The 26612-nt window shown below is 43.2% G+C and overlaps 1 protein-coding gene across 2 annotated transcripts in view; it reads right to left on the reverse strand.

The window, feature by feature from the left end:
* Positions 1–6309: 6309 nt before the first annotated feature.
* Positions 6310–26612, reverse strand: part of UPK1B (uroplakin 1B) — a 29302-nt gene continuing 8999 nt past the window's right edge. Inside the window, exons 2-8 of one of the 2 annotated variants that reach the window (XM_061167109.1) lie at positions 21419–21506; positions 19986–20186; positions 17657–17731; positions 16853–16975; positions 13889–14068; positions 8708–8791; positions 6310–7231 (exon numbers count right to left, since the gene is read on the reverse strand). In XM_061167109.1, the coding sequence (XP_061023092.1) occupies positions 7181–7231; positions 8708–8791; positions 13889–14068; positions 16853–16975; positions 17657–17731; positions 19986–20186; positions 21419–21487 (783 nt within the window). In that variant the 5' untranslated portion in view covers positions 21488–21506 and the 3' untranslated portion in view covers positions 6310–7180. Of the gene's footprint in view, positions 7232–8707; positions 8792–12284; positions 12912–13888; positions 14069–16852; positions 16976–17656; positions 17732–19985; positions 20187–21418; positions 21507–26612 lie in introns of those variants that run through there. The other variant, XM_061167107.1, reaches the window with a different exon arrangement.

The raw sequence follows: 26612 nt of genomic DNA on the forward strand, positions 1-26612 counted from the left end.
ATTATGACACTTAGTTGTTAAACTTCTACATGAGTGTGCGCCACCCAGTTAGTGTAAATAATATCCTTCCCAAGTAAGGAGAAGGAAGGGAGTAGGAGGACTGGGGGCTTCCGATAAAGACAGCAGTCACCACCCAGGTGGGCTTCCCTGGTAGCTCAGTGGTAAAGCATCCACCTGCCAATGAGGGAGATGCAAATTCAATCCCTGGCTTAGGAGGATACCCTGGAAGAGGAAATGGCAACCCACTCCAGTATTCTTGCCTGGGAACATCCCATCAGCAGAGGAGCCTGGCAGGCTACAGTTCATGGGGTTGCAAAAACTTGGACACAATTTAGCAACTAAACAACAAACACCACCACCCAAGTTGGGAAGGAGAATTTGAAAGGAAGGTGCATTCTGTGGACATGACAAGTTTAGCCCGGGCTGGCCTGGCTTAGCTTTAACCCAATAGGGGAAAGCAAAAGCTGTGTTTTTTCTTTATTTAGAAAAGAAATATTGTAATAATGGTTTTATTCCCCCCACACTCTCTTGTCTCTTCTGAAGAATCTTCCTCTAGCATTCCATCCTGATTTTTAAAAACTGAAGTATAGTTGATTTACAATATTGTGTTAGTTTCAGGTGCACAGTAGTTCTTTTATTTTGCAGATTATATTCATTATGGGTTATTACAAGATACAGGAATCTTGTGCGATACAGTAAATCTTTGTTGCTTATCTGTTTTATTTATAGTAGTTTGTTAATGATCCTGATTTTCTCAATTATAATCTTGAGCACGCTGAACCTTTGCAATTGCCAGCAGCCTATGTCAGGGCCCTCCAGTTTGGAGGCTGTGGGTCTCTGGTCATGGTTGGGGAAGGTAGAGGAAGAGAATGGTGTATGCAAGGAATTTGAAGACCCCGACTGAGAACAATCTCTCATTCAATGGAAACAAAATACAATAGGTACTACGAGGAAACTCCCTATGTATTTTCAGCTATTAACAAGGCATCTGCATTTTTTTAAAGGTTGGAAACCATGCCTATTGATGTTCTTCAGGTAGTTCTTTCAACTAAGATAACATGCAAGTCATTTGAAGGACTCGCTATGAAATTTGTTGAGGTGGAAGATAGTTTTTTAAGACCTTTCTTTTCCCACTCTGCCTCTGTACCTGCACCGGGGGCTGAAGCTCATGACCCTGGAGGCGTGTGGCTGCCCACTTGCTCTGCTGGGAAGTTTGGCCTCAGAGGAACCCAGCTTTCCCAGTTGTCTGCCCTTTGTTGTCATTTGTCACAAAGATGCCAAGCTTTTTGAGTTTTGTAGATAAAACTACTATACTTGCTGGGAATTATATGGGTGCAGTCTGTTTGGACACCACAAATACTTAACATGAAGAATGTACTGCTATAAAAGTTTTTATTGATTTTTTCTCACTTATACTACCACTCCTTTTTATAGTGCTTTATGGTTTATAACATTTTTACACAAACTTTATTGATGCTCTTGAGTCAAGAGAAGTAGGGTAGAAGAGGATGTGGAGGTCCCTTGGTACAATATTGTCTCCATCTGGGCCTCTCTTATTCTTTTTTTTTTTTTTCCCCTCTCTGGCCATGCCGCATGGCTTGTGAGATCTTTGTTCTCTGACCAGGGATTGAATCCAGGCCCCAGCAGTGAAAGCACTAGGTCCTAACCACTGAAAATTCAGGGAATTCTCTGGACTTCTCTCATTCTTCAAGGAAGGTTTCTTATCTCTACATCCTTGGCCTAGCTCCTAGAGAAGTTTGGTTTCTTCTGGACTCGAAAGTATATTCCATTCTCATCTAGTCTCTAAACTTTTTTCCCTGATTCCCTCCCTGATTTTTCTGCCCTTTTCCCCCTCACTTCCATTCAAGCCCCAAGGGGGCTTACTTTTTCCTGGGGCCCCAACTGCTCTGTTAATGGACTCTTGGGAGAGAGGAAAGACATTTTCTGCTAGACTAACAACGTCCACTTTCCTCAAGTCCTATGTGTATATAGTGTCTCTCAAAAGCCATTAAGATGTCTCACAAAATGGAGCATATTCAGAAACACTTGATAAGTTCTTCACTCATCACATTCCAAAATTTTTTTTCAAGATACTATTCCTTAGTGTCTTAAATGTTTAGGCTATTGCCACCTTCATTAGCTTCAAATACAGTTTGAAGGCCATCTTAAACCTGCTGAGAGAGCCAGACCAGTCTCTCACAAAGGAGGGGGCCTATTGGCCCCCAGGAAGTGCACTTTACAGGTAAGCCTCCATTATTCCACTGACAGCTGCTGAAGTAAAAAACTCAAATAAGATTGAATCTTATGTACGTATGTGGGGAGTGTGATGTGTGTGTGTGTGTGTGTGTGTGTGTGTGTGTGTGTGTGTGAGATTTGGGGCCTTGGGCCGAGAGGTTGGTGAAGGTTGGGATGCAATAATTGAATGCTGGCTCTTTGTTTCAATTTTCCTCAGTTTTTAAATTTTAACTTTCCAATAATCTTATAGGTAAATATGTAGTACTGTAAAGAAAATGCAGATTCAAGTAACTTCCCAAAGTTGGCAAGAGGAAGAGATAAGATTTGAACCCAGGTTTCTTGACTCCACTGTCTAGTCCCCCCCACCCCCGCCCCAGAACACTCAGGAGATTATGAGATTTCTCTGTGAAGGCAGAAAGGGCAGAGATCTTTGTGTTAATGAGACTCTGGAATAATAATACACAATAATACAAGACTCTGGAAATAATATACAAAACTTGAGATGAACCCATTAAAATGCCTTATCTTGATGTCCTAGTACATTCTTTTACTATTGAGCAGAGTTTTGCTGAAAAACTCTTACTCACAGCTATTGTTTGAGGGCCAGTGAATTTAGACCAGTATGTTTGGTCATTAAGCTTATCGCAGTGAATTGAAGTAACATGATATTAGTTCGCATGTGGGATTATGGGCCAGAGATCTTCAGACCAGATTTATGGTATAACTTCCTGTTGGTATTTCTTACAGGCTGTTAGCTGTTCAAACACATACTTCTCGCTGAATCCTCCCAGTCCCCCGTGAGACCTGTCTTTCTGAAGCAGGTTTTAAGAGGCTGACTTGCCAGAGTCATGAAGTGCTGGGGTTGGGTGTCAGGTTTTTGACTCCAGGGCTCGTGTTCTTCACCACTTCATGGTAACAAAACAACAAATACACAGAGAGAGGAAATAAGGCTAGGCAGAGTTATTTGGAGACTGTCTATCTAAAGAAGCCCAGGGACACATCTGCAGATAAGTAAGTGGGATGCTGACTCATTGCAAAAGCTCTCGAGAACACACCATGGGGAACCTCGAGGTGTCTCAGGAAAAGGGAGTCAGACCCAGTCTTATCAGAGCATTTGGGTTTGGGGTGGGTCATTTGGGGAGGGTTTAAGCCAGCTGGACGTGCTCTGTAGTGGACGTTCTCAGAAAGCAGGGGCAGTTCTATGATTGTGTATCAACACATTTTACCCACAGGGAAGGACTAGTGGAAGAATAGGGCTGTAATTACAAACACGTAGCAGTCACTTACTTTAGCCAAAAAAGGGTGTGTTTGGCATTTTGTGAGTGGCACAGTGACCTTATCTTTGTGCTTGGACAGAATTATGAAGTGGCCTTGATTTGTCTCATTTCATGGGAGATTATCTGAAGCTGATATTCTGTGAATTGTTTAGGTCTAGCAGAAGAATAGCAAGGTGTGGTAGTGAGTGCCAGGCTGGCTTCTGGAAGTCAGGGACTGTCTTTTTTGAGAGAGCCTCAGGGTGGATACCACTAGAAAGTAGGACATGGCAGCAACCTTCTGTCTAACCCCAGAAGTTTGCAATTTATCTTATTTATAAAAGAAGGTGTTTGCATCTGTTTTTGGAATTGTTTGGGGTCTCCGGGGAGGGTGGTTTGGGAAGGGGTCTGGTAGTTATACATTTCTCAGCAATGTGCCTTTTCCCAAGATGTTTTGGCTCTACTCAGTAGATGTGGCCATTTGAGCTTTGTGATAAAAATGTCACATGTGAAAGCAAACTCAGTAGCTCACAACTAGTCTCCTCTGTGTTTCTTCTTTCTTTTAAAATTTTTATAATTTTTAATTTTTTGGCCACATTTGTAGCATGTAGGATCTTAGTTCCCTCAGCCTGGGATCAAACCTGGGCCCCCTGCAGTGAAAGAGTGAGTCCTAACCACCAGGCTGCCAGGGAATTCCCTCTGTGTTTCTTCTTTGATTGAGTCTCACATACAGGAGGTGATAAGGATCTGAGTGAGGTGGAGCAGAGAAGAAAAACTAGGCACAGGAGAGAGGAGACTGTTCATTCTATAGAAATGAGAAAGCAGCTCAGCTTCCAATTCCTCAACCACAGCCTGGCTTGTCGGTCAGTCTGGTGGGGCTAGGAATTGGAGTGAGGTTAAGAGGAGGTTAAGAGGAGATTCAACTTTCAAACCCATATGACTGTTGCTATTTCTTTTTTCCTTTATGGGTAGCCAGAAACTACCTGGTCTGCTGCATAGATTAGGAGCAGTCCCTGCTTATTCCAGCTGATGTGGGAAAAACTTACAGTGCTAAAAAAAAAAAATGAGCTTCCTAATGTTCAGGGCGAACAGCCTGCTAGAAGCCTGAGTAACAGTCTGGGGAGGAGACAGCCAACCGAGGAGCGTGATGACCCGTCCAGTATTGCAATTGGGTAAGACCTACCCCAAGGTCAGCCTGACACATTTTCAGTGTCAGTCTGGTGGTAATTGTTCTTCACCCTACCCGATAAGCAGGCCTGTTGAAGCAGGAGGTTTCTCGAGATGGTTTTGTCTGCGTGTGTCTCCAGCCAGCAATCCAGAGCCCAGCTCTCCTGCTGTCATCCCTCTCCCTGGACTGGTGGGGTGGGTGGGGGCCTTAATGAGGCTGGGTCTAAGTCCCCCCTGAACAGTGTGGCTTGGGTCTTGCTGTGAGCCCCACTTCCATCCCAGAAGGAAGAGGGGTAGGGCTTGGCTTCCAGGGCAGGTGGAGAGGGTGGACGCAGGAACTGGGTAGAGGAGCTGCTCTGAGGTTAAACTACAGAACCCGGTAGCAGGAAGTGCGGAGTCCTGAATGGCTGGACTCTCTGCAGGGAAGCCCTCAGGCCCGGGTCTGTCTCAGCTGAAAGATGTGTCCTACCCAACTGCCAGGGGCTGAACACATTGATTACCTGGGGTCAGGGTCTTACGTGGTAGGAGGCTATCTGGAGAGGGGTTGGTGGGTAGTGACCAACTGAAGCCCATTCTTTTTCTAGTTACTTCTTGATAGAGAAGGCAGGGGGTAAAATTTAACCAGCAGTCAGTGGGCCATCTTCCTCCACAATAGCTCTTTCCAGCTCACATTCCTGCACTGGATTCTACCAATGAAGATCCATTTCAGTTATTCAGGAAAAAATCTACAGAGAAGATTAAGAGAGTATAGACTAGCTGTCACTCACACTTTAGTATGAATTAGTTTACAAAAACGCTTTCCCTTAACCCAGCTGAGATCAAGTCACAAGGAGAATGGAATTTTGTAGGGAAAGAGCTCTGAAGCCTTCGAGATGGAAGGCAGGAGTGGGTCCGAGACAGGATTTGCTCAGGCTTGAGGGCACTGGGAAATCCAGTTAGCGGCAAAAGAAAAAGACACCGGAACACATGAGAGAGGATGGAAAGGGAGGTGGGAGAGGCATCTCAAAGCTTTGCCCAGAAAGCTTCTTTCTCTTCCTTTCTTCAAAAAGACCACAGAGAAACTTCTCAGCCATGTGCAGGTGTCATTTATCTTACACCAAGCTCTATCCTAGAGAGGCAGGTGAGGCCAGGGAGGGGCAAGCTGGTGGTGTGTCATAACAGGAACCTTTGACCCCTGTCCGGGGAATAGGGTCCTCCTCCAGCTTTACCACCCAGGTGCGGGCCAAGGTGCCATCCCAGCCTGCTTTGTCCCTCCCTGCCTGGGTCTCAGTCTGATGCACAAGAAAGTCGAGGCCTGGGACCCGGCTATTGCGTGGGAGTACCTGAAATGCCAGGTACATTTTCTTCATGGAGGGTGCGGCTGAGCAGTTGGAGTCAGAGATGCAGGGGGAAAGGATTTGAGGAGCAGCAGCCCCATTCCCACTTCTGGGTGAAGTGTAGCGGGAGCAAAACATTAACAGAAACTTGGAAGTTCCAACCATTTAAATGTACAGTCAGATTACCCAGTATCCACCGGAAGCCACACCTTACTGCACTTTCCATCTCCTAAACTTTAATTCCCGTGAGCCTCCTAAGCTCTTCTGTCGGAAAACCCATTTTGCTAGACTCATACATGACCGATTATGACAGTGCTAAAAAGAAAAGGAAGTGAACATATTTAAAACCCTCTTTATTTATATAAAGACAAATGTTGTTACAAGAAATTCCTTCAGGATCACAAAAGGAAACATATCAGAAGAAAGGTATTTTGCAGTGCACAAATCACCCTAAACCACCTAAATAACAGCTGGCTTGCTTCTTCCCTGTTGGAAAGCAGTTTTAGGTTGAAGGTGGTAAATATGTAACAGGTCTCTCCTTTGTCCCAAAACTTCACAAACTTTTAATTAGTGGGAGAATTGAGGTTACCAGCATGAATCACTCTGCAGTGTCTGAGAGGAGACTTCAACCACTGTTTGCTCAAAATCAGGCCTTGTCTTGGATAATAAAGGGTTCCCAAGGTAGCTTTAAGAGAATCACTTGAGTCTGTAGGTGGGAGCTACCATAGAACAAAGGCAAAATTTCTCCTTAGTTAAGATAAGCAATCTTCTCCTTAATTCTCTCACTGGGACAACACTGACACAGTGAAAGCCTTTGAAGGGTACTTTTAGAAAGCAGTGAGAAATACAGGCAGATTTGCTATCCCAATACAGACTTGGCTTGCAGTATAACATAGGTTCCTAGAAATGTCTTTATGCCCCCACATTAAAAATAAACAAAGATGGGAACAGTTATTATCTACTATCCTAAATCCTCCCTTTCCTACAGTCTATAACAGTGTTGCAGACTCCTAGATCAGGGTGAAAACACATGTGCTGAAAATTTCAGGAGTCTGAGAGCCTAAAGGAACTCCCTATCAACTGACTTGGCAATTTGAGGAAGAATGCCTAAGTTCCCGGGCAGCACAAAGGTAGAACATTAGGAGAGAGCATTTCCAGCACCAAATCCAAAGTCACTGTGGGGAGTGGTATGGTGGGTACACTTCATTCTTAATAGTCAATTCTGCTCCAGTAGAACATGGTACCCAGGAGAACCCAGAACTAGAATACAAGAAAAATAAAAATAAATAAGGAATGGTTCTAGAAACATTGTAGTTGGGGGGAAAATTATGTTAGGTTCATTCAAGCTTAGGTGACATTGGATTTTTAAGAATAATCTTGCCTTAAGTATCACAGGGGCAGAGGTGACTGAGTCCATCCTGTTACATGCATTGCAGGTGGATTCTTTACCGACTGAGCCACCATGGAAGCTTATCCTGTCACACAGTGAACCAGTATTTTCCCAAATGAATGGGTAAAAGATTTGTGCAAATTGCAAGACACATCAATGTAATGTACTTTAATGTAACAGAGCCCTAAAAGTCCTCTGATGAAGTTTCAGATTCCATATTACAACTAACCTTTAAGAAACTACTACTACTTGACCAGTTTTATGTAGTGCCAAAGAAGAATATTCAGTTATTTTCAGATAAGATTACCAAAATATTCCTCTTTGTTTTTCAATTACATATCAGTGTGTAGGATGGATCTCCTTCAAATCTTTCAGTGTAAGCAACATATTATAACAGATTAAATGAAGATGAAAAATGGGAAGCCAACTGTCTTCAGTAAAAGCCAGACATTGAAGAGACTTCCAAAAATGTAAAAAAAATGAATGCTACTTTTCTCGCTTTCTTTTTGTTTGAGAAAATAGTCTTTTTTTCCCACAGAAATATATTGTTCATAGTAACATGTAATAGTTTGTTATTGTTATTTTAAATGAATTAACACATATTTTTAAAAATTCTGTGTTAATTTGTAACAGGGTTAGTTGGTTAATTTCCCTCATAGATAAAAATCTTTTTGGAGTCCTCAGTAATTTTTGAGAAAGTGAAAATGCGTTCTGAAACCAAAAGTTTGAGACTGCTTTCTGAATGCAATGGGTCTTAATCCTGACAACAAATTAGAATCATCTGGAAAATTAAAAAACAAAAACAAAAACGAAAGACCTGGGTCTTGCCCCTAAATCAACTGAAATCTGAATCTCAGAGGTTGGGGCTCAGGTATGTTCCCCTCCGGCTCCTCCATGAGGTTTTAATGTGCAGTTAGGACTGAGACCCACTGTTACACCCTCCTAGCTGCATGTGGATCAAATAAAGTGGGCAGAAGGACCAGGGGAGACTGGTGAAGGCAGCCCTTTGTAAGGAGGGAGGCAGGTGAGAGTTGGGCAGGAGGCATCTAGAGAAATGACAGTCTTTGATATCTACTTGTAATGAATTTATAAGATCTAGAGAGATGGAGAAGACACAAGTGTACCCGTCAGCCAGAGAAGAACCTGGTTGGTAGGGGAGGTTCAAGCCTACCTCCCCCCGGAAATCCACTGTCCTTCCCCTGGTGCCAGCACCCTGCTGACAAGCTCCCAGGTCTGAGCTTCTGTTTCTAGACAGTCTAGTGTGGTTGAGTTAACCAGGGACAGTCTCGAGGTCTCTCCTCATCACAATCCTCTCAGAAATAAAACATGCGATGGGTAATACTCACAGTCCAACAGAGAATGGCAAATCCAAACCACGCAACTCCCCAGGCATGTCGGTTCATTGGTCCAGAGATCAGCTCATAGCAGCCCTGGAGAGGAGTGGGCGATTCCACATCCGCATGAAAGGGACCAGAAAAAAGAGGTAAAAGATGGTGGGAAGGTGATTTGAATCAACGCCAGCCCAAAGTCCAGTTTAACATGACCAGGCTATTTCTATATCCCCGTGGACAGCCAGGTATTAACTATGCTGTACTGAAGAAATAGGAATAATCCTGATGAACAACTATTCTATATCATATTTATTTCTGTTTCTTTTCATTCGATCTAACAAAGGTGCTGCTATTTTAGCAAAACATTTTCATATTGAATATGTGGCAATGTAAAGTATTCTTAATAAAATTTGAGGTTTTTTCCTCTCCCCAAAGATTTTATTGGTGATTTTTTTGAAGGCAGTCATTCTTTGATTTGTTTTTCAATAAAAGTGCTTCTAGCTAATGAGAATTAGGTTTTATTTTTTAATCATTAGAGGAACTCCTATACAGTACTTTCTGAATTCTCATTTGACATTGTACTTAACATATCTTTACAGGATTCTAGAAGAGCCGCCATGTGTTTGCAAAAGAGTGATTCATTTTTTACTCATTGAGTCATTCATTCATTCATGTATGCCATAATCTGGTTAGTTTTATACATAGCGCATTCTGTCCTAGTCTCTATGCAAAGTGCTGGAGTAATACACACGCATAGGGCTAGACCTGCCATCTGAGTGGCCTCTGCTAAAGCCCTTGAAATCACAGGAATGCCTAGGAAATGCAGTGACCAGATTGGTTTTATGAACCACTGAGATCCAGAGAGAAATGTCTCTGAAAGGCCGACCTTGAAGTTTATGCCCTGACCAGTGTCTACCATTGGTCACTTGAAGTTCTGTCCTTTCTGACCCCGCCCCAGTCTCTTGTTCATCCACTCCCATGCCCTGGCTTTGCTATTTATGCCTTGATTTCTCTTCATTTACCCTACTCCATCTACCTGACCCCTCCATTCACCCTGATGCTCAGATGTGTCTTGGAATTATCCTTAATTGTTTTTCTCTTAAGCACATCTGTTTGGATTTAAAATACACTTCAAATCCAAACATGTATCACTTCCTACTACCACCTTGGTCCACCATGGCCTCACTCCAGGGTTCCCACAGTCTCCTCCTCGCTGGTTTCCCTGAGGCCCAAGTCCACCCTTGGTACCCTACTAGTTTTCATACAGTGCCAGAGGGGTCCTAGTAAAACATGTCAGATCACTTCGCCTTCCTGCTCAGAACCCTCTAAAGGTTTCCCACCACCTTAAGATGAAATTCTAAGTCTTCATGATGGCCGATGAGGTGCTGTAGGAAACGGCCCTGCCTCTGTCTGTGGCCCCAGCCACTGCTAGCAGAGGCTATCTTACTGCAAAGCTTGGGCTCAGGGCTCCTTAGTTGCAAGACCGTTTCAAAGCCCTGTACCTAATTTTGTATTCATAGTATGCAAAAACATTTAAATTGTTTTTCCAAAGGAGAATACCTCTCCACAAATCTGAAAAGCTTTAGGCCCTAAGAAATCTACCTTCTTCACTCCTACTGTTCTTTACTTGTTCTGGCCTTGCCGAATGGATTGCCTTGAGAGCCCCCACCTCAGGGCCTTTTCACTTGCTACTTCCTTTGTTCAGAACTCTCTTCAATTTTCTTTAATTGAGGGTCTCCTTTCCTCACTTAATTCAGAACTCTGTGCAAGTATCTTAATAAAGCCTTTCCTGACAACCAGAGAAAAATAACTATCTTCCCATCATCTTCTATATCTTTTTCCTGCTTTATTTCTGCTCATAGCACTTACCACTACCTGGAATTGATTGTGTATTGGTTTGGTAGCTTGTCTGTGGTCTGTCTCCTATACTACAGTGCAAGCTCTATGAGGGCATGGACTTTATCTTGCTCCTTATTGAATCTCTAGAACCTAGAACAAGTGCCTGGCGCAAAGTGGGCACCTGGTTAGGATGAATGGAACATGATAGAAAATAATTACAATGATGTTATTTGTGACCCACTTGATGGTTCACAAACACTCTTCTATCCATCTATCACTTGGTCCCCCTGACAATCCTGGGAGGTGGTCATTTGTCCAGTAATATGTTTAAAAGCCCACTTATGCCAGGTGCCAGGCTCCAGGCTGGGCATTCAACTGTGACAAGGTAGAAATGAGTCTTGCCCTCATGAAGCTTACAGACAAAAGTCCCAGGTTTTCACCCTTTCTCATTTAGTACCTTTCATGATGCCTTTTTCTCATTGTAGCGGTGCTTACCTTCATCTTCCTTAGTTCCATCATAATGTTCTTGAGGTGTAGTGAATCAGAATTTGCACATAGAGTTTTCGGGGCAGATGAACCATGATGTAAGAATGTATGTATTTGCATCTGACATGCTGTGTGACATTTTGGTGGGTTTCTATTATTACTACCCTTTTGATAATGCCCCTTATTTTGTTAACCTTTCTTCATGAATTGTAGATCTCACAAAGCTGTTGGATAGCCTCAAAACTGGGTTGTTCAGTTTTAAGTGAAAATAAAAGATACATTTTTCATCTTCATCAAGAATTTCATTGAACAATGTATTTATTAAGTGAATGAACTTTCTGGCCAGGCCAATACAATGTGGATGAGAAAAAGTCATTCACCTCTTCATTTGACCGTCTAGAAAACATTTATTGATACCTGTTTTGTGCCAGGCATTATGCTAAGTACTGAGATACAGAATTGAATGATGCATGGCCCTCAAGGAGACTAATGGACAAAACAGGCTTGCAAGCAAATACTTGTTTTTCAAGATATCAGCTGCAATAATAGAAGTAAAGTAGTTATGACCAACCTAGACAGCATATTTAAAAGCAGAGACATTACTTTGTCAACAACGGTCCATCTAGTCAAGGCTATGGTTTTTCCAGTGGTCATGTATGGATGTGAGAGTTGGACTGTGAAGAAAGCTGAGTGCTGAAAAATTGATGCTTTTGAACTGTGGTGTTGGAGAAGACTCTTGAGAGTCCCTTGGACTGCAAGGAGATGCAACCAGTCCATCCTAAAGGAGATCAGTCCTGGGTGTTCATTGGAAGGAATGATGTTGAAGCTGAAACTCCAATACTTTGGCTATCTCATGCGAAGAGTTAACTCATTGGAAAAGACCCTGATGCTGGGAGGGATTGGGGGCAGGAGGAGAAGGGGACGACAGAGGATGAGATGGCTGGATGGCATCACCAACCTGATGGACGTGAGTTTGAGTAAACTCCGGGAGTTGGTGATGGACAGGGAGGCCTGGCATGCTGCGGTTCATGGGGTCGCAAAGAGTCAGACATGAATGAGCGACTGAACTGAACTGAACTGATATGAGGTACTGGGGTGACATACTTTGCTTTGTGGAAAGAGAGTGCTATAGGAGAATTAGCAGGACCCGTCACTTGGAGAGAGTGGTGGTGTGTGGGAATCTGGGAGATCAGAGGAGGGAGAATCAGGAGGAAAATGTAGATAAGAGAGTTAGTCAGGGGTGAGTGAGGGGGATTGAGAAAGTAGGAGCACAGGGAGTCAGACAGAGATGAATTTCAGAATGCAGGGTGAGAGAGCATGATTGAGTGACGTGAATTTATAGTTGTGGTGTAGCTAGTCGGTGGAGGAGGTAGTAAGGCCAAGGACTGTTAGGGAGGGCGAGACAAAAGTGTCAAAAGGAGTGTAGAGTTCCCTCATTACTAGAATATTCTGTGTGTAGGGGAAAATGGTGTGGCTATGAAATAAATCAATTTTTTGATGGCAAACATCCTTTTTGGTCTCTTTCAAAGACATAATCAATGTGTATGGAATTACAGTCCAATCAAGATACATCTGCATGGGCTAGTTCCAAGGTTGAAATGTTAAAAGCATTTTATCATTCTTCAAAGTGATCATTATATTGCATATTGTGATTATAGGCAATACATTAATTTTTTTTAGCAGTCTGAATATAATTAAAATGATACCAAAACAATGTTGCTGAAAGGCTAAGTGAGAGTTTCTTTGAACAACTCTACAACATAATCTGTATCATTCCCATGTCCTTTTCTGGGATAATGCAACCAATCCTAGTCCAGGTGCCCTTCCAGAGGCGTGGGTGGAGGGGTGGGTGAGGAGGGGAGGCATGATGAACAGCGGTGCTTTGTCCTTCATTCTGAAAGTACATATTGTATTATTTCTTCTGAGACTGAAGAGTCTGGCATTTCTCAATTATTTAAAGTACTGGCACACAAGTAGCTTTGCTGGAAGTGGTAACTGGCACAGCAGTGTAAGCATTTTAGAGGCTGACTTCAAGTGTATGAGGATTCTCTTCACGGCTTTTTGGGATGATCACCAAGTTCCTTCTTGGCTTAGAGTCTGGGCTCTGCAGCCAGCCTGCTAGCATTTGAGTCCTGACTCTTCTATCTACCAGTCTCATGACTTGGGCAAGGCACTTATTAGTATCTCTATATCTTAGTTCCTCTTCTGTAAAATAGGGATCAAAGTGGCACTACCTGCTGAGCCTTAAATGAATTAATATCTGTATGGCACTTGGAACAGTGTCTGGCATTTGATAAGTACTCAGTAAATGTTAGTTTTCATGATTATCATATCATTCTCATCAAGCTGGAAACACTTTTTCAAAAACCAATTGTATGTAAACCACCTTTTACCCAAATCACCAATCGAATGTTTCAGGAAGACTATCCTAGCTTACCACTGAATAAGGAAGGGGATGCATCATTACTGCATCTACCCTCAGCAATCGCCATTGCTTTGGAACTGGCAAATGTTCCTTTTGTATGTCATCTCTTTCAATTTACATTTTGCAAAAATAGACCAAATCTTTGATGTAAATATTTTTTCAAAATACTAATTCTATACATTGTACAAATAGTTTTCATTTAAATAAATTGGATTTTGCTATTGCAGTTCTCATGTTCTGTTCATTTCATTAAAATGTAAATTTTCCTAAATCAGCCCTGGATTAGCATTTACATTTTATTAACAGAGAAGGAAATAGTTAACATGGGGTTTAGGAAGAAGGATGCAGAATTCCTTAATGAGAGACTATTACCTACAGTTGACTAGTATTTTCTTCATGAAGAACAGATAAACCTTCTGGCAGGTCTTGGGTGGAACAGGACTCACCCGATTGTGGTAGTATCCGGGTACTCCTAGTTTGCAGGCGTCCAGGTTGAGAGGTTCTTTAAGGTTGTTCATAACACAGCACTGACGAGGCCAGGGGTAGTCGGCATCGCTGTTCTCAGTCCGGAAGGCGGAGGTGTATTTCTGCCAGTCTGATGGGCCATTTACACCACAGCAATTGTCCTGTCAGCACACGAGATACAAAATTCTCTCCCATGATCCTTGACAAAATCACCCATGTAGCAACTGAGATTTCATGGAGAAAGAAGAGATGGAAAGTATACCCTATTTACTGTTTACTAAAAATATGCAAATGAAAGCTGATGGTATTTTTTAAGGTATTACATTTTAGAGTTTGCAAAATGTGTTTATATTTACTACTTTACTAGCCATTAATGAGCTCTGTAGCCTTTGACAAGTTAAACTTTCCAAGCCTCATTTTCCTTAACTGCAAAACTGGGACAGATGGAGCACCTAACTCATAAGCTTGTGAAGATTAAATCAGCTAATACCTTTAATGTGTTTACACAGTCCCTGGCCCCTAGTAAACCTTTAATAAGTGTTAATCATTTTTAGTATCTTGATACAATAAGGTGAGAGAGTTATAATTATTCTCATGTTACATATGAGCAAACTGAGAATCATAAAATTAAAATTTTTGTGGTGAAGAAATTATGAGAAATTCTTCTTGTTTTACTTTTCTATTTTTTAAAAACTTTTTCTGGAGCAATTATGTATTATTTTTACAATGGGTGAAAATAAACTAGAAAAAAACAACCAAACCTAGGGGCACATGGTTATGCCTCTACATAGGAAGGAAAGATCACTTAATACATAGCTCATGTCACTCTGGATAGAATTGAGGATAGAGGATAAAACACATTTCATATCACCTTCCTTCCTTTTTATAAAATCTGCAAAAATGTTTCAAGGGAAGGAATTAAAACTATGCCATCTCTCAACTGTTAGGACAAATATATTCAGCAAACTTGGTGAGAAAGCAGCTACCTTAAAAGCATACACATGTAAATCCATGGCTGATTCATGTCAATGTATGGCAAAAACCACTACAATATTGTAAAGTAATTAGCCTCCAACTAATATAAATAAATGAAAAAATAAATAAATTTGGATTTGAAAAAAAAAGAACTATCTCCAAATCACACTATTAATATTAAGGCTAATTATCAGTTATTTGAAATGTTTAAATTATTGATGAAACTTTAATAGCAATAGTTGTTTGGGTATATTATAGGTATAATTTCAATCTTAATATATTGTATTTTTTATCTTAGTAGAGGCAAATATAGGTTTATAGGATGAGCAGTTTATGATTTCACATAGGAGAGATGTTTGACAACCTAAAATTCAGAGGGATTCACAGTGGAATCCATTAGGGGTATAAAATGCAAAGTCTGGTTAACTACTTAGGTAAATCAATAAGTCTGAAAATTATCAATGATGTTTCTATTTGTTAAAGAAATCTTAAAATTAAAAGACTTCTCAACAGAAAAAAAAAGTGTATCCTGTTTTGGCACTGGATTATAGAAAATATCTCACCAAAGATATTCTGTAATTTGACGTGAGAATTTTGAGGAGAAATGGTTAAATTTGAACCAGACTTGTTTCAGACTAGACTTTAAAAAGTTGGTAAGTGGATCTTTCAAATGTGTGACCATTCACATTTTCATTTAAAAAGCTTAGTTCTTTGCTAATTGAGTGGGGGAAAAAAATACTTGACCTCTAGTCAGAATAGTGATAGGAAATGAGAAAGTGACCAAGACACTGGAGGTCGTAATGGGCTAAAAAACTACAGAACAGGAATATTAGACTAAATGAAATTTTAGAAGATAGACTGTGAAGAGAGTTCAAAGAAGGGGTGAAGGCTATAAGGAGTTTGCTGATGATGGACTGGGAAACGTTGGTAGTTGGTTGGGAAGGGGGAGAGGGCTGTACAGAGTTGGGTCAGATAAGGGCGTATGTAGGAGGTAAATATGTACATTCTTATAGCCATGTGGGTATGATAATGGGTATTCTGCAAGACTTGTACTTTTGATGGTATTTGAGGTAACTTTGGATATAAGATTATGACTACCAGTTAGAAAAAACTGGGTGATTGAGTCTAGAATAGGACTAGACCACAGGTGTGAAAAGGCACTCAGTAAGCAACACAGATAATTTCCACTTGAGTTCACTGTGGGGCGGAGGCAACACTTTCTTAATAAGTGATACCTGAGTTCTAAGAAGCAGAACATATGAGTAATCTACATTTCTTTTACTCCTATAAATGGAAGCGAATCAACGTCATGGTTAAACATAAAATATAGATCTAGGGGTCCACTGAGTCATATGTCCCTGCCAGTAAATGAGAGGAAACAGATGACCTTGCTATGTCAAGGTTCTCCTTATTTTTAATTTTCCTTTACTCTGGGGCATCAGATCTTGGTTGCGGCACATGAAGTCTTTGTTGTGTCATGTGGGATCTTTGGTTGCAGGGCACGGACTCTCTAGTTGTGGCACACGGTCTCAGTAGTCACTGCATGCAGGCTCAATTCTTCTGTGGCATGTGGAATCTCAGCTCCCCGACCAGGGATTGGACCTGTGTCCTCCACAATGCAAAGTGAAAGTTGCTCAGTTGTGTCCAACTCTGTGACTCCATGGAATTCTCCAGACCAGAATACTGGAGTGGGTTGCCATGCCCTCCTCCAGGGGGTCTTCCCAACCCAGGGATCAAAGCCAGATCTCCTGCACTGCAGGCAGATTCTTTACCGTCTGAGCCACCAGGGAAGCCCACACATTGCAAGGTGGAGTCTTAACCACTGGAATGCCAGGGAAGTCTCTCAAGTCTTTTTTGAAGGAAGCCCCTTTGGAGGTTGTGGTCCCCATACTTTGACTTCACTCCTAACCACCCATACACCCTTGGATACTGGTTTAGGTACAAAATGGAATCTCCCCAGCAGGTATTACCTGGAGCATGAGTCTGTCCCAGGTCTTGGTGACTCCATTGTTTTTCCATTGGTCATCATTGTTTGGAGGACTGTTGTTTTGGTATCTCTCCAGCATCTGCTTCAGGAAGAGGTTGGGTGTGAACTATGGTGCGAGGAGGCAACACAAGAGGAAGAGTTAGTATATTAATCCTCAAGGAGGCAAAGTGATGCTTAGCCTGTGGCTGGGGGTGCTGAACATTATCTCCTAAATAAAACTGAGCTCAGAGCCTGGGGTGGGGGTCGGGATTGGGTGTGAGGTTGTTCCGGGTGGCGGAAGTGCCTGTGTGGGGAGAAGACTCCCATCTCCAAACACATCCCAGTGAAACCCAGGTGGACAGGCATTGGAGGGTGACCTAAGCCAGGGAACTGAGAAAGGAAAGAAAGCAGGATGCTGAATTAGGAAGATGTCTCAGATCCAGTGGATTACTGATCATCCTGGTGGAAGACCTGTGGCTGTGGCAGAGTGGTGAAGGGCATGGCAGTGCAAGCTTGGGCCCTGGACATGGCCTGGACTCAGGATTCCTCTCTTTCATTTACCAGCTGTGTAACCTTGGACAAATTACTTTTTAAGTCTCATTTTATTTTTATCTATAAAATGACAATAGTGTTAATACCTATTTCAGAGGGTTATCGTGAGGAGAAAAATTATATATTTGTTATTAATGTGCATATTACAATGCCTGGTGCAGGGTAAGGGCTTAATGCATGTCAGTTATTGTATTGTTATCATGGTAATGATGATTCATACAGTCGTTTCTGCTCCTCTTTTGGAGGCTGTACTCACAAAGTCTCGTTGTGTTGCCGCTGTGATACAAGATGCCACTTCAAAAGCATATACAATAAACATCAGGATGAAATACTGGAAAGGAAACAAATGGAATTAAGAAATTATGTCTACCTCCAAAGAGTTTTTAAAAACAAATAATTATTATGTTTTCTGTAGCACATTTGCCTAAATATAATTATGTAATCATTTACACAATTATTCAACAAACCCTCACTGATCAGTGATTGGAGCCAGATTTGGTGCTAGGTTCTAATCAGCTCAAGTCCCTTCTTTCCCCAGAGAATATAAGACTATTGAACACAGAGCTTTCTCAGTTCAGCAGCTTGCATTTCCACTTAAACTGGGGAAAAACATACAAGATAATGAACTGGTGTTTCTGTGTGTTCATTCAATGGCTGACAAGACAGTCTTAGTGTATCAGACTAGGTAGAGCCTCCTAACTTCCCTCTCTTTGGGGAACATCTTTATGGTTTACTGAAGATTTAGGATTACGGGGTCACAAAAAGCTGAATAGGGCCATGTTTAATATCCATCCTGCCTCCTGACAATGTCCAGTCTTATCAGAAAGGAACAGGCTCTACCTAGTGTCTGATACACCCACTGATGTATCTTCTCTGATAGCACCTTCTCTCACCTACTCCCACCCTAGTTGCATCAAGTCAGTTGAGTAAAACAGCATATTGTGTGTTTTGGTGTGTGTGTGTGTGTGTGTGTGTGTGTGTGTGTGGTGGGGTGTGTGTATGCTCATGATGCCTCCACAGTGCACTGCCCCTGTTTGTGGCTGGAGAATAACTGAAGGACAAATGACTTCTGAATGTGGACCAGGGACTACTTTGCCATCCTTAGCCTTGCACAGTCTTACTGTCCTCAGGTTCTTCTGGGAGGGGCGCAGAGAAAACCGTTCTTCCTACCTGGGCAGGGGCGATGGGTTCTCAGAGCTGGACCTCTGCTGCCCTAACCATTCCACCCAGGAAAAGGCTTTGGCTACTGTTCACTCCCAGTTAACAGCCAGAGCCCCTTCAGAGGCGTCATGACAGTGTCCCCCACTGTAATAGCTGTTGCCTTGCTATTTGTCAAGAGCTTTGCTTGCTCCCCTTAAAAAGGCTCAGAACCCCCTTAGAGATGCTCCAGAAAGGAGACACAGGGAGCGGATGTTTCTCCTCCAGTCACATGGAGGGTGCATGGCTCAGTCTCCTTGCCAGGCATGGCCAAGGGTGTTCCCAGCTGTGCCATGCACACACAACTGGCTCAGAGTGAGACCAGGCCGCGGCTGAAGCTCACCTCTAAGGACACCTTTCCCTGCATTCCTTTCCCCACCCTGAAAAGGTGGGTGCTTTTGCCCTGGAACTAACTCACACTAAGGACCCAGAGAATGTAAATATTCTACATTCCTTGGGTACCAGCGTGATGTTAGTCCACAGGAAAAGCAAACCAACAGGCACCTTAGCTTGTTGGACTCGTTCCATGAAGATGGAACTCAGGTCCTGCAGCCTTTGGTTAAGAGAGATAGTTCTGGGTAGGAAGTGGGGCCCCATCTTGGGGTGAGAAACTGCTGTCCTGAACATGGGTAGAGGGAGTGGAAGTTTAGAGCTAGTACCGAGGGTTCTTATCCTGGCTGGCTGAAAATTTGCTTCCACCTGCAAAGTCAGGGCACAACCTGCTGTCTGCAGTTTGGGGCAGAAACGTCCCTATGGGTGCCCAGAATTAGAGCCTTCATAGGCAAGTGGGAGCTGAAACTCATCTCTACCTGGAGCCCAGCAAGTGTTTCCAGGGTCCCTAAAAAGCAGAGTGAATGCACAAGATGGGAAGTGTAGGCCATTCCACAAAATCATCAGCCTTGAGCTAAAAAATGTCTAAGGAGGCTCATGCTTTCTCTTAAAACTTTATGCATATTTTGTGATTTATATCCTAACATATTGACACTTGATTACTACTATAATAAGATTTTAAACTACTTGTTCTCAGGAGAAAAAAAATCTGATCATTGAGTTCTCACTTTGTCTCTCCCTTGGCCTGTGTAGCTCCTGGCTGTATCTGCTGGACACTTGCAGACACCAGTCAGAGAAGCCAAGATCTAAAATGTACTTAGTCGGTGACCCCCCCGGTGTCTCCCCTTCAGCCTCCCTGTACTGGACTTTCTTGGACTTGCGATAGAGGAGAGCATCCTTGCCCCCACATGCAGGGAGGGTCTTCCCCTCTAGTCACCCCTCACCTGGCACCTGCTTCCACCCACCCCACTGGAAACCAAAGCATTGTGCTCAGGGGAGAAGAAGCAGTCCATCAAAATTGGTCCAGGAAAGAAGTGTACAGACTTTTCAGGTCTTACCACCAGAAGAATTTTCCTGTTGGACTTCATGATGCCCACAATGCCCAGGACAGAGAGGCAGAAGAGGCAGATGCCAACAAACATGCCAATCCAGGCTGCCGCATAGATGTCGTCATTGTTGGTGGCTTCAAGCAGCGGGTAGAGGCTGTTTTGGTCTGATACAAAGAAGATGCACTCTGCCATCAGGGCGATGCCACACATCTGTGGGCAGACGGGGTTCTGTCAGGCTGGGGGCCAGGAGAGCAGCGTTGGGAAAGGGATGTGAGGGGGGCAGCCCCTGCATAGGCTGCATAGGCTGTAAGCAGCTGACTTAAACTCCTCACTGCAGGCAACCAAACAGCCCCTTCCATCCTGTGAATTGGTTTCATGCCTCCTTCCACATTTCTCTCTACCTTAGGCTTTGGGAGGAGACCCAGACAATTTCAGACCATCCATAAAACTCTTGGGGGCATGCACCACTCGAACAATGACTTCTTGTAGGAAGATCGTCTCTCACTTCCATTCCCACTGCCCACCACCCTAATTCCTGGACTGTAATAAATACTTAAACTGGTCCTGGTCGTGTTTATCAGTGCCAGAGAACCAGGCAATGTTGGAGGAGGAAGGAACCTTGGTGGTTATCTCTCCTGCTCCCTTGATTTTATAGATGAAGGGTCTTGGCCCAGAAAGACAATGACTTGTCCAGAGTCAGGCAGGGCTGGGCCCAGAGCCAGTGATCTTGACTCCTAAGAGCTCTCACCTCACTGTGCCCATGCAGCCTGGCCTCTGAGCTACTCTCACATCCCAGTCCTGGCCTCCAGTGTGACCAGAACAGGAAGATGCAGACACCTGTCCCCAATAGCAGAGTCCACGGAAATCAAACCAAGGTGGGAAAGGAAAGACACCACCGTGTGTGTGTTGAGGATACTTGGATGCTAACCATGGTAGGCATAGCTCCTTTTTGATTCTGGTGTTCAAAGCTTGGAGGAAAATATCTCTCTTTTTCCACATAGTGTTTTGATATATTACATAGTTGCATGCATACTAAGTCGCTTCAGTCATGTCCGACTCATTGCGACTCTGTGGACTATAGCCCACCAGGCTCTTCTGTCCATGGGATTCTCCAGGCGAAAATACTGGAGTGGGGTGCCATGCCCTTCTCCAAGGGATCTTCCCAACTCCAGGGATTGAACACAAGTCTCCTGCATCTCCTGCACTGCAGGCAGATTCTTTATCACTGAGCCAGCAGGGAAGCTCTATGACATAGTTATATAGGATTATTCATATTGCTAAATTTTAGCTAGCATGTTTTACTGATACATTTCTTAAAAGGGAGAAAAGATGAAGGGAATCAGTCACTGTCTCATTATTTTCCTTTAAAGTCTCACTTTTGTTGGATCTAAAATTATGATTACAGGAAGAGCAGAATTTCCTGGAAAATACTCATTACTTACACCGATAATCACATTTCCAAAAATCAGCAGGCCCTGGAAGCAACGAACTGTGGAGTCGTCTTTGGCCATCTTCAGGATTTTCTCCAAGCTGTGGACACAGTTGAGAACATTACAAGTGGATAGGAGCAGGGAATAAAGACTGCTGCAAGCTCCACAGCAGAGCTAACTCACACCATCGTGCCTCCTTGTGTTCTGAAGCATCCAAACTAAGCCAGGTGGTCATTTAGCAATGGAGGATGTTTCGTTACTACGTTCAGTAATCACTGTAATTTCATAAAGCAGAAAAAAAAGGTAAAGCCGGTCTGAGTCTGATTATCAACTTTAAGGATTATCAATTTCTTTAAGATGTGCAACATACAGACCGCATCCTTCTGAGTGATGAACTGAGGCCCAAAGTCATCCAGGACAGACCTGAGGAGGTGACAAAGCACCCTGAGGTCCTTGATATGGTTCTTCCTGCCCTTGGTCATGGCAAACTGAAGCTCAGAGGAAAAACATGTGGGTGGAGTGGGCAATTGGTTCCCATTTAGACTCTGGGCAGCTGTTAAAAACCATTATTTTCAGGAGGTCTTATTATCTTCAAATATAGCTGGCAAATTATAAATACTCTGTCATGTTGAGCGGGGGGTGGTAGGAGAAAGAAGGGCTAACCGTTCCTTCTATGTGTTACTCTACTAGGGACTTGACATACACATATGTGATTTTCATAACCCAATTAGGTAGAAAAAGAAAACGGTTGAGGAGGCTCCATTTTGCAGATAAAGAAACACAAGCTTAAATTGGTAAATTAAGTTCCCTGGGGTCTCACAGCCAGTAAATGGAAGAGCTGAGCTGGTGGTTTGGTCTACGTGACTCCAGAGCCCAAGTGCTTCTTCTCAGCCCCATGTGGCTCGCAGAAAGTATTTACGAGGTTTAATGCTGTGTCCGACACTTTAAAAAATGGATCTCTCCCTCCGTGAGGATTCTCTGGAAGGAATGCAGGGTAAGTGTTTGGGTGATTTATTTTGGCTTTTACACTGGAATTATAGCTATCCACACCTCTCAGTGTTTTGTTCATTAAATTAATTAACTATCCACTTCATGCACTCAGGCTCTAAATCAAAATGTATTATGTGACACAACTTGCATTTTGAGGTATACAAAGATACATAAAGGAGATTGATGCATTCTAGAGTTTCAGGCTTTAGTAGGGAAGCTGTGTTCCCAAATCATTATAACGCATGTAATAAGATCTTAAGAACATCAGAGTTTTGAGGAGGTAAGAGATAATGCTCACAGGGTCTGTGTGGTTTCCATGCATCAAATAGATGTGGGTGGGTGTGGGAGGAAAGTGGGAGTGACATTCCAGGTAAAAGGAAAGGAAAGATCAGGGAGTAGAGCCTTAGAAGAGTGAAGAGCCCAGGAGATAACAAATGAGCCAGTTTGGCTGAAGTCCTGGTGTGTGTAGTGAATCCGTGGAAATCAAGCCTTCTATCTGACTCAGACCTTGCTAAATTGTAACTTCTTTGTTATACTCTAATGTAAGTATTTACAACCTTACAAGTAATCTTAAACATCTCTAAATATTTCCCCCTACTGGTTGGACTGTGAAGAAAGCTGAGCACTGAAAAATTGATGCTTTTGAACTATGGTGTTGGAGAAGTCTCTTGAGAGTCCCTTGAACTGCAAGGAGATCCAACCAGTCCATCCTAAAGTAGATCAGTCCTGGGTGTTCATTGGAAGGACTGATGTTGAAGCTGAAACTCCAGTACTTTGGCCACCTCATGTGAAGAGTTGACTCATTGGAAAAGACCCTGATGCTGGGAGGGATTGGGGGCAGGAGGAGAAGGGGATGACAGAGGATGAGATGGTTGGATGGCATCACCGACTCGATGGACATGGGTTTGAGTGGACTCTGGGAGTTGGTGATGGACAGGGAGGCCTGGCGTGCTACATACAATTCATGGGATCACAGAGTCAGACATGACTGAGCGACTGAACTGAACTGAACTGAACCTGTTCATTGGCTAGTGGTAGAAGCTGAAGGAGCTGAAATTTATGAGTGGGGCCTATGGTGGATATCACCAGTGTTATCAGTATTGCATGAGTGAATGGAAGAAACGGGGCCATTGTTACAAGATTGCTGTGCGTAGCTTCTGATTAGAATGCCATTCATTTCTTTATGGTTGGAAATGTCATTTCAGGCTTAGAAATGTCATTTCTTCCCTGAGACAGTTGCCCACTAGACAGAGTGGAGCCAGAGTCTGGAGTTAATGCACAACCTCCACAGAGGGGAGCCTCATTCACGTAGCCGGCTCAGCATGTTATGAAGTCTCTCCCTGGAATGTGCAGATACTGCTCCTGACCAGTTGGGTTACCACTTAAACTAGGCACAGATAAACAGACGGTAAAAGGTGGAAGTTCAGGCAACGCAGGTACATATAGAGAGTAGAGGGTAAATGTCCGGAGAGGCCGGAAGCAGCCTCGTGAGCACCCAGCACCCATTTGCAGGGGCAACTGAGTTGTGGTCATTTGTTGGGCTTAAAGAACAGAAAGAAGGCAGTTTGTTCCTTTAAGAAATTTAAAGTGTGATGACAACAATGTGGATTCAAAGCAAAAATGACTGTACCCCCATAGAATAAGGGAGGAAAGTAGAGCTATGGGGAAAAGGGAAGAAGCAGGTAGGTCTCCAAAGAAAGTGGGGAGCTGATGGGACCCTGAACAAAGGACCTGGCCCCAGGGGCCTAAATATATCCCACAAGGTCCCAAAGACAGGTCTGCCACACAGAGTTTTCAAAAAGGGGAAGAGACCCAGGAATGCTTTGTGGGAGAATTGCAAGTCAAAATTAGGGTGGGAAAGTGCTGTTGTAACAAATTACCAAAGACTCAGTGACCTCAAAGAACACCCAGGTTTCATCTTACAGTTCTGGGGGTCAGAAGCATGAAATGAGTCCCAGTGGGCTAAAATCTAGGTATCAGCTGAGCTGATTGTCCCCTGGAGGATCTAGGGGAGAAGCTGTTTTCTTGCCGTTTAGCAGATGCCAAAAAAAAAAAAAAAAAGAGAGACTGAAAGAGATTTGGGCTTTGCCCAAAGCCATGTTGCTAGAATATGCAAAAGCTGAGACTCAAACCCAGATCTGCCCAGCTCCTGATCATTCACTTACCAGGGCAGATTGTAAAGATCTGCCATGTGGCTGACACTTTCAGAAGGAAAAGAAACACCTGGGTTGTTGTCTTGCCTATCCGAGAGCGGAGAGGGTAGATGCTACATTTTCCTGCTCAGATGATCTTGTCTTTGCAAAGGTCAGAATCACTAGGCCTCTCTTCACTCACCTAAGTTTTTGCCTCCTTAACCCCTCAACACTGCACTATTTTTTGCACCTTTTCCCTAAACCCAAGGCTGCACCTGTAAGTTGTTCTAGAAAACCTGTCTAGATGTCAGACCTGAAGTTCTCCCACCACCCTTTGGTACCAGAAGTTTCAGAAGTAAGAGGTGCCAACCTGCAGGTTAATGTGAGAGTCAGCATTTCATAGACTCTCCATGGCCACCTGTAGTTAGACAAGGTTGGTGTCTAGAAGACCTAAAATATTTATTACATCCTCCCAACAGCCACAAATGTCAAGAGGTGTGGCAGTTAGGGGGCCAAGTGCAGGTTTCTAGCAGCTCACAGTGTGATCTACTGGCTGTGGTCTAACGGTGAGCATCCCAGACTTGATGTTAGAAATCCAAGGTTCAAACTCAGTCTTGCCCAGTCCTTACTGTGTAACCCTGGGCGATGCCACTCAGTGTCTACTCAATCCTCATGTAGAAAATGAGTAGAATACAAGTTGTCTGGTGGGATTGTTGTGATTACCGAGATAAAAGATGGGGAAGTGATAGGTAAATACCAAGATTGTTTACTAACATAAGAAGTTATCAACAATAATTGGGCTGTGTCTTTGCTTTATGTACCAGTGACTTCTGGACCCTAGGAAGGAGGTTTCAGTGGTTACCGATGCTACAACCAAAGGCTTCTAGGTTGGGGTAAAGCAGCCTCTTTCACCTCTGCTCAAGGGCTGCTCAAGGATCCTGAAAGCCTTACCCATCTCCCATCTGTGCTCCTTTTTATTTGCCATGGAAGGATTCATGGTGGGGGGTGGAGGGGAGCTCATTTGGAGAGAGAAAAAGCTTCCCGGATGTGCTTGGGGTATGACCAGAGTCAGGTACCAAACTGCACGTCCATATGGGAGGGGCCCTCTGTGCATTCCGCCGGCATTCCTCGGCGGTTAACACCCACCGCAGAGCAGGCCTCGTCCCTCTGGCACTGGGGTGCTCTGGAGCCTCTGGCCAGACTGCGAGGTGATGCAGAGATGACCCTCAGTTTCCTCCTCTGTACGGGGCCGCTTCCTCTCTGACACAGAAGTGACTCACGGAGTACTCTGCTCTGCTGCCCTTGTGCGTGCTTTCCTCTCAGTACCAACCTATGAAGCGCTTCCTGCACTTTTCTGCAAGAGTCTCCAAAGCAAGAGAAGGCCCTGGGAACCCTGTTGTATTTGTCTTTTTCGGTCCTAAGTGGCACAGTGCCTTACACGTGGTAGGCACTTAATAAATTATTTTACTCAGTAAAAGGGTATATGAAGTGAATTTTTAAAATGTGTATTTGGATGAGAAGAATAAATGAGTGAATTATTGGCCTAGAGCTTTACTGCAGAACAGGTTATAGTGAAGGAGAAAAATACGGGCTTTGGTCAGATCTAGGTTTGAATCTTGTTCTACCACTTAGTGATTCTGTGGCCTTTGATAATGACTTAATCTTTTGGAGCTTTCTTTAAAAGGGTAACATAATACTTAACTAAAAAGGTTACTATGAAAATTACGTGAGAGTATGGGTGAAGTTCTAACACAGTATGTTACCCAGCCAATATTTATTTTCTTTATCTTTGCCTCAGTTTCTTGAAGCAGACAGACCAGAACAAATAGTGAATGATTAAGGCAACTAAAACTAGTGATTTAATTTTGTTTTAAAACAGAAGCACATTGGGAATCTAAATTAGTACAGCCACTGTGGAAAGGTTTCTCAAAAAACTAAACTAAACTGTATGACTCAGCAGTTTCACTTTTGGGCATATTCTGAAAAAAAGAAAAAGCCCCACTAATTCAAAAAGATAAATGTACCTCTATGTTCACAGCAGCATTATTTACAATTGATAAGATACGGAAGCAACCTGAGTGTCC

The sequence above is a fragment of the Dama dama genome, chromosome 19, assembly GCF_033118175.1.
Source record: "Dama dama isolate Ldn47 chromosome 19, ASM3311817v1, whole genome shotgun sequence".
Lineage (NCBI taxonomy): Eukaryota > Metazoa > Chordata > Mammalia > Artiodactyla > Cervidae > Dama > Dama dama.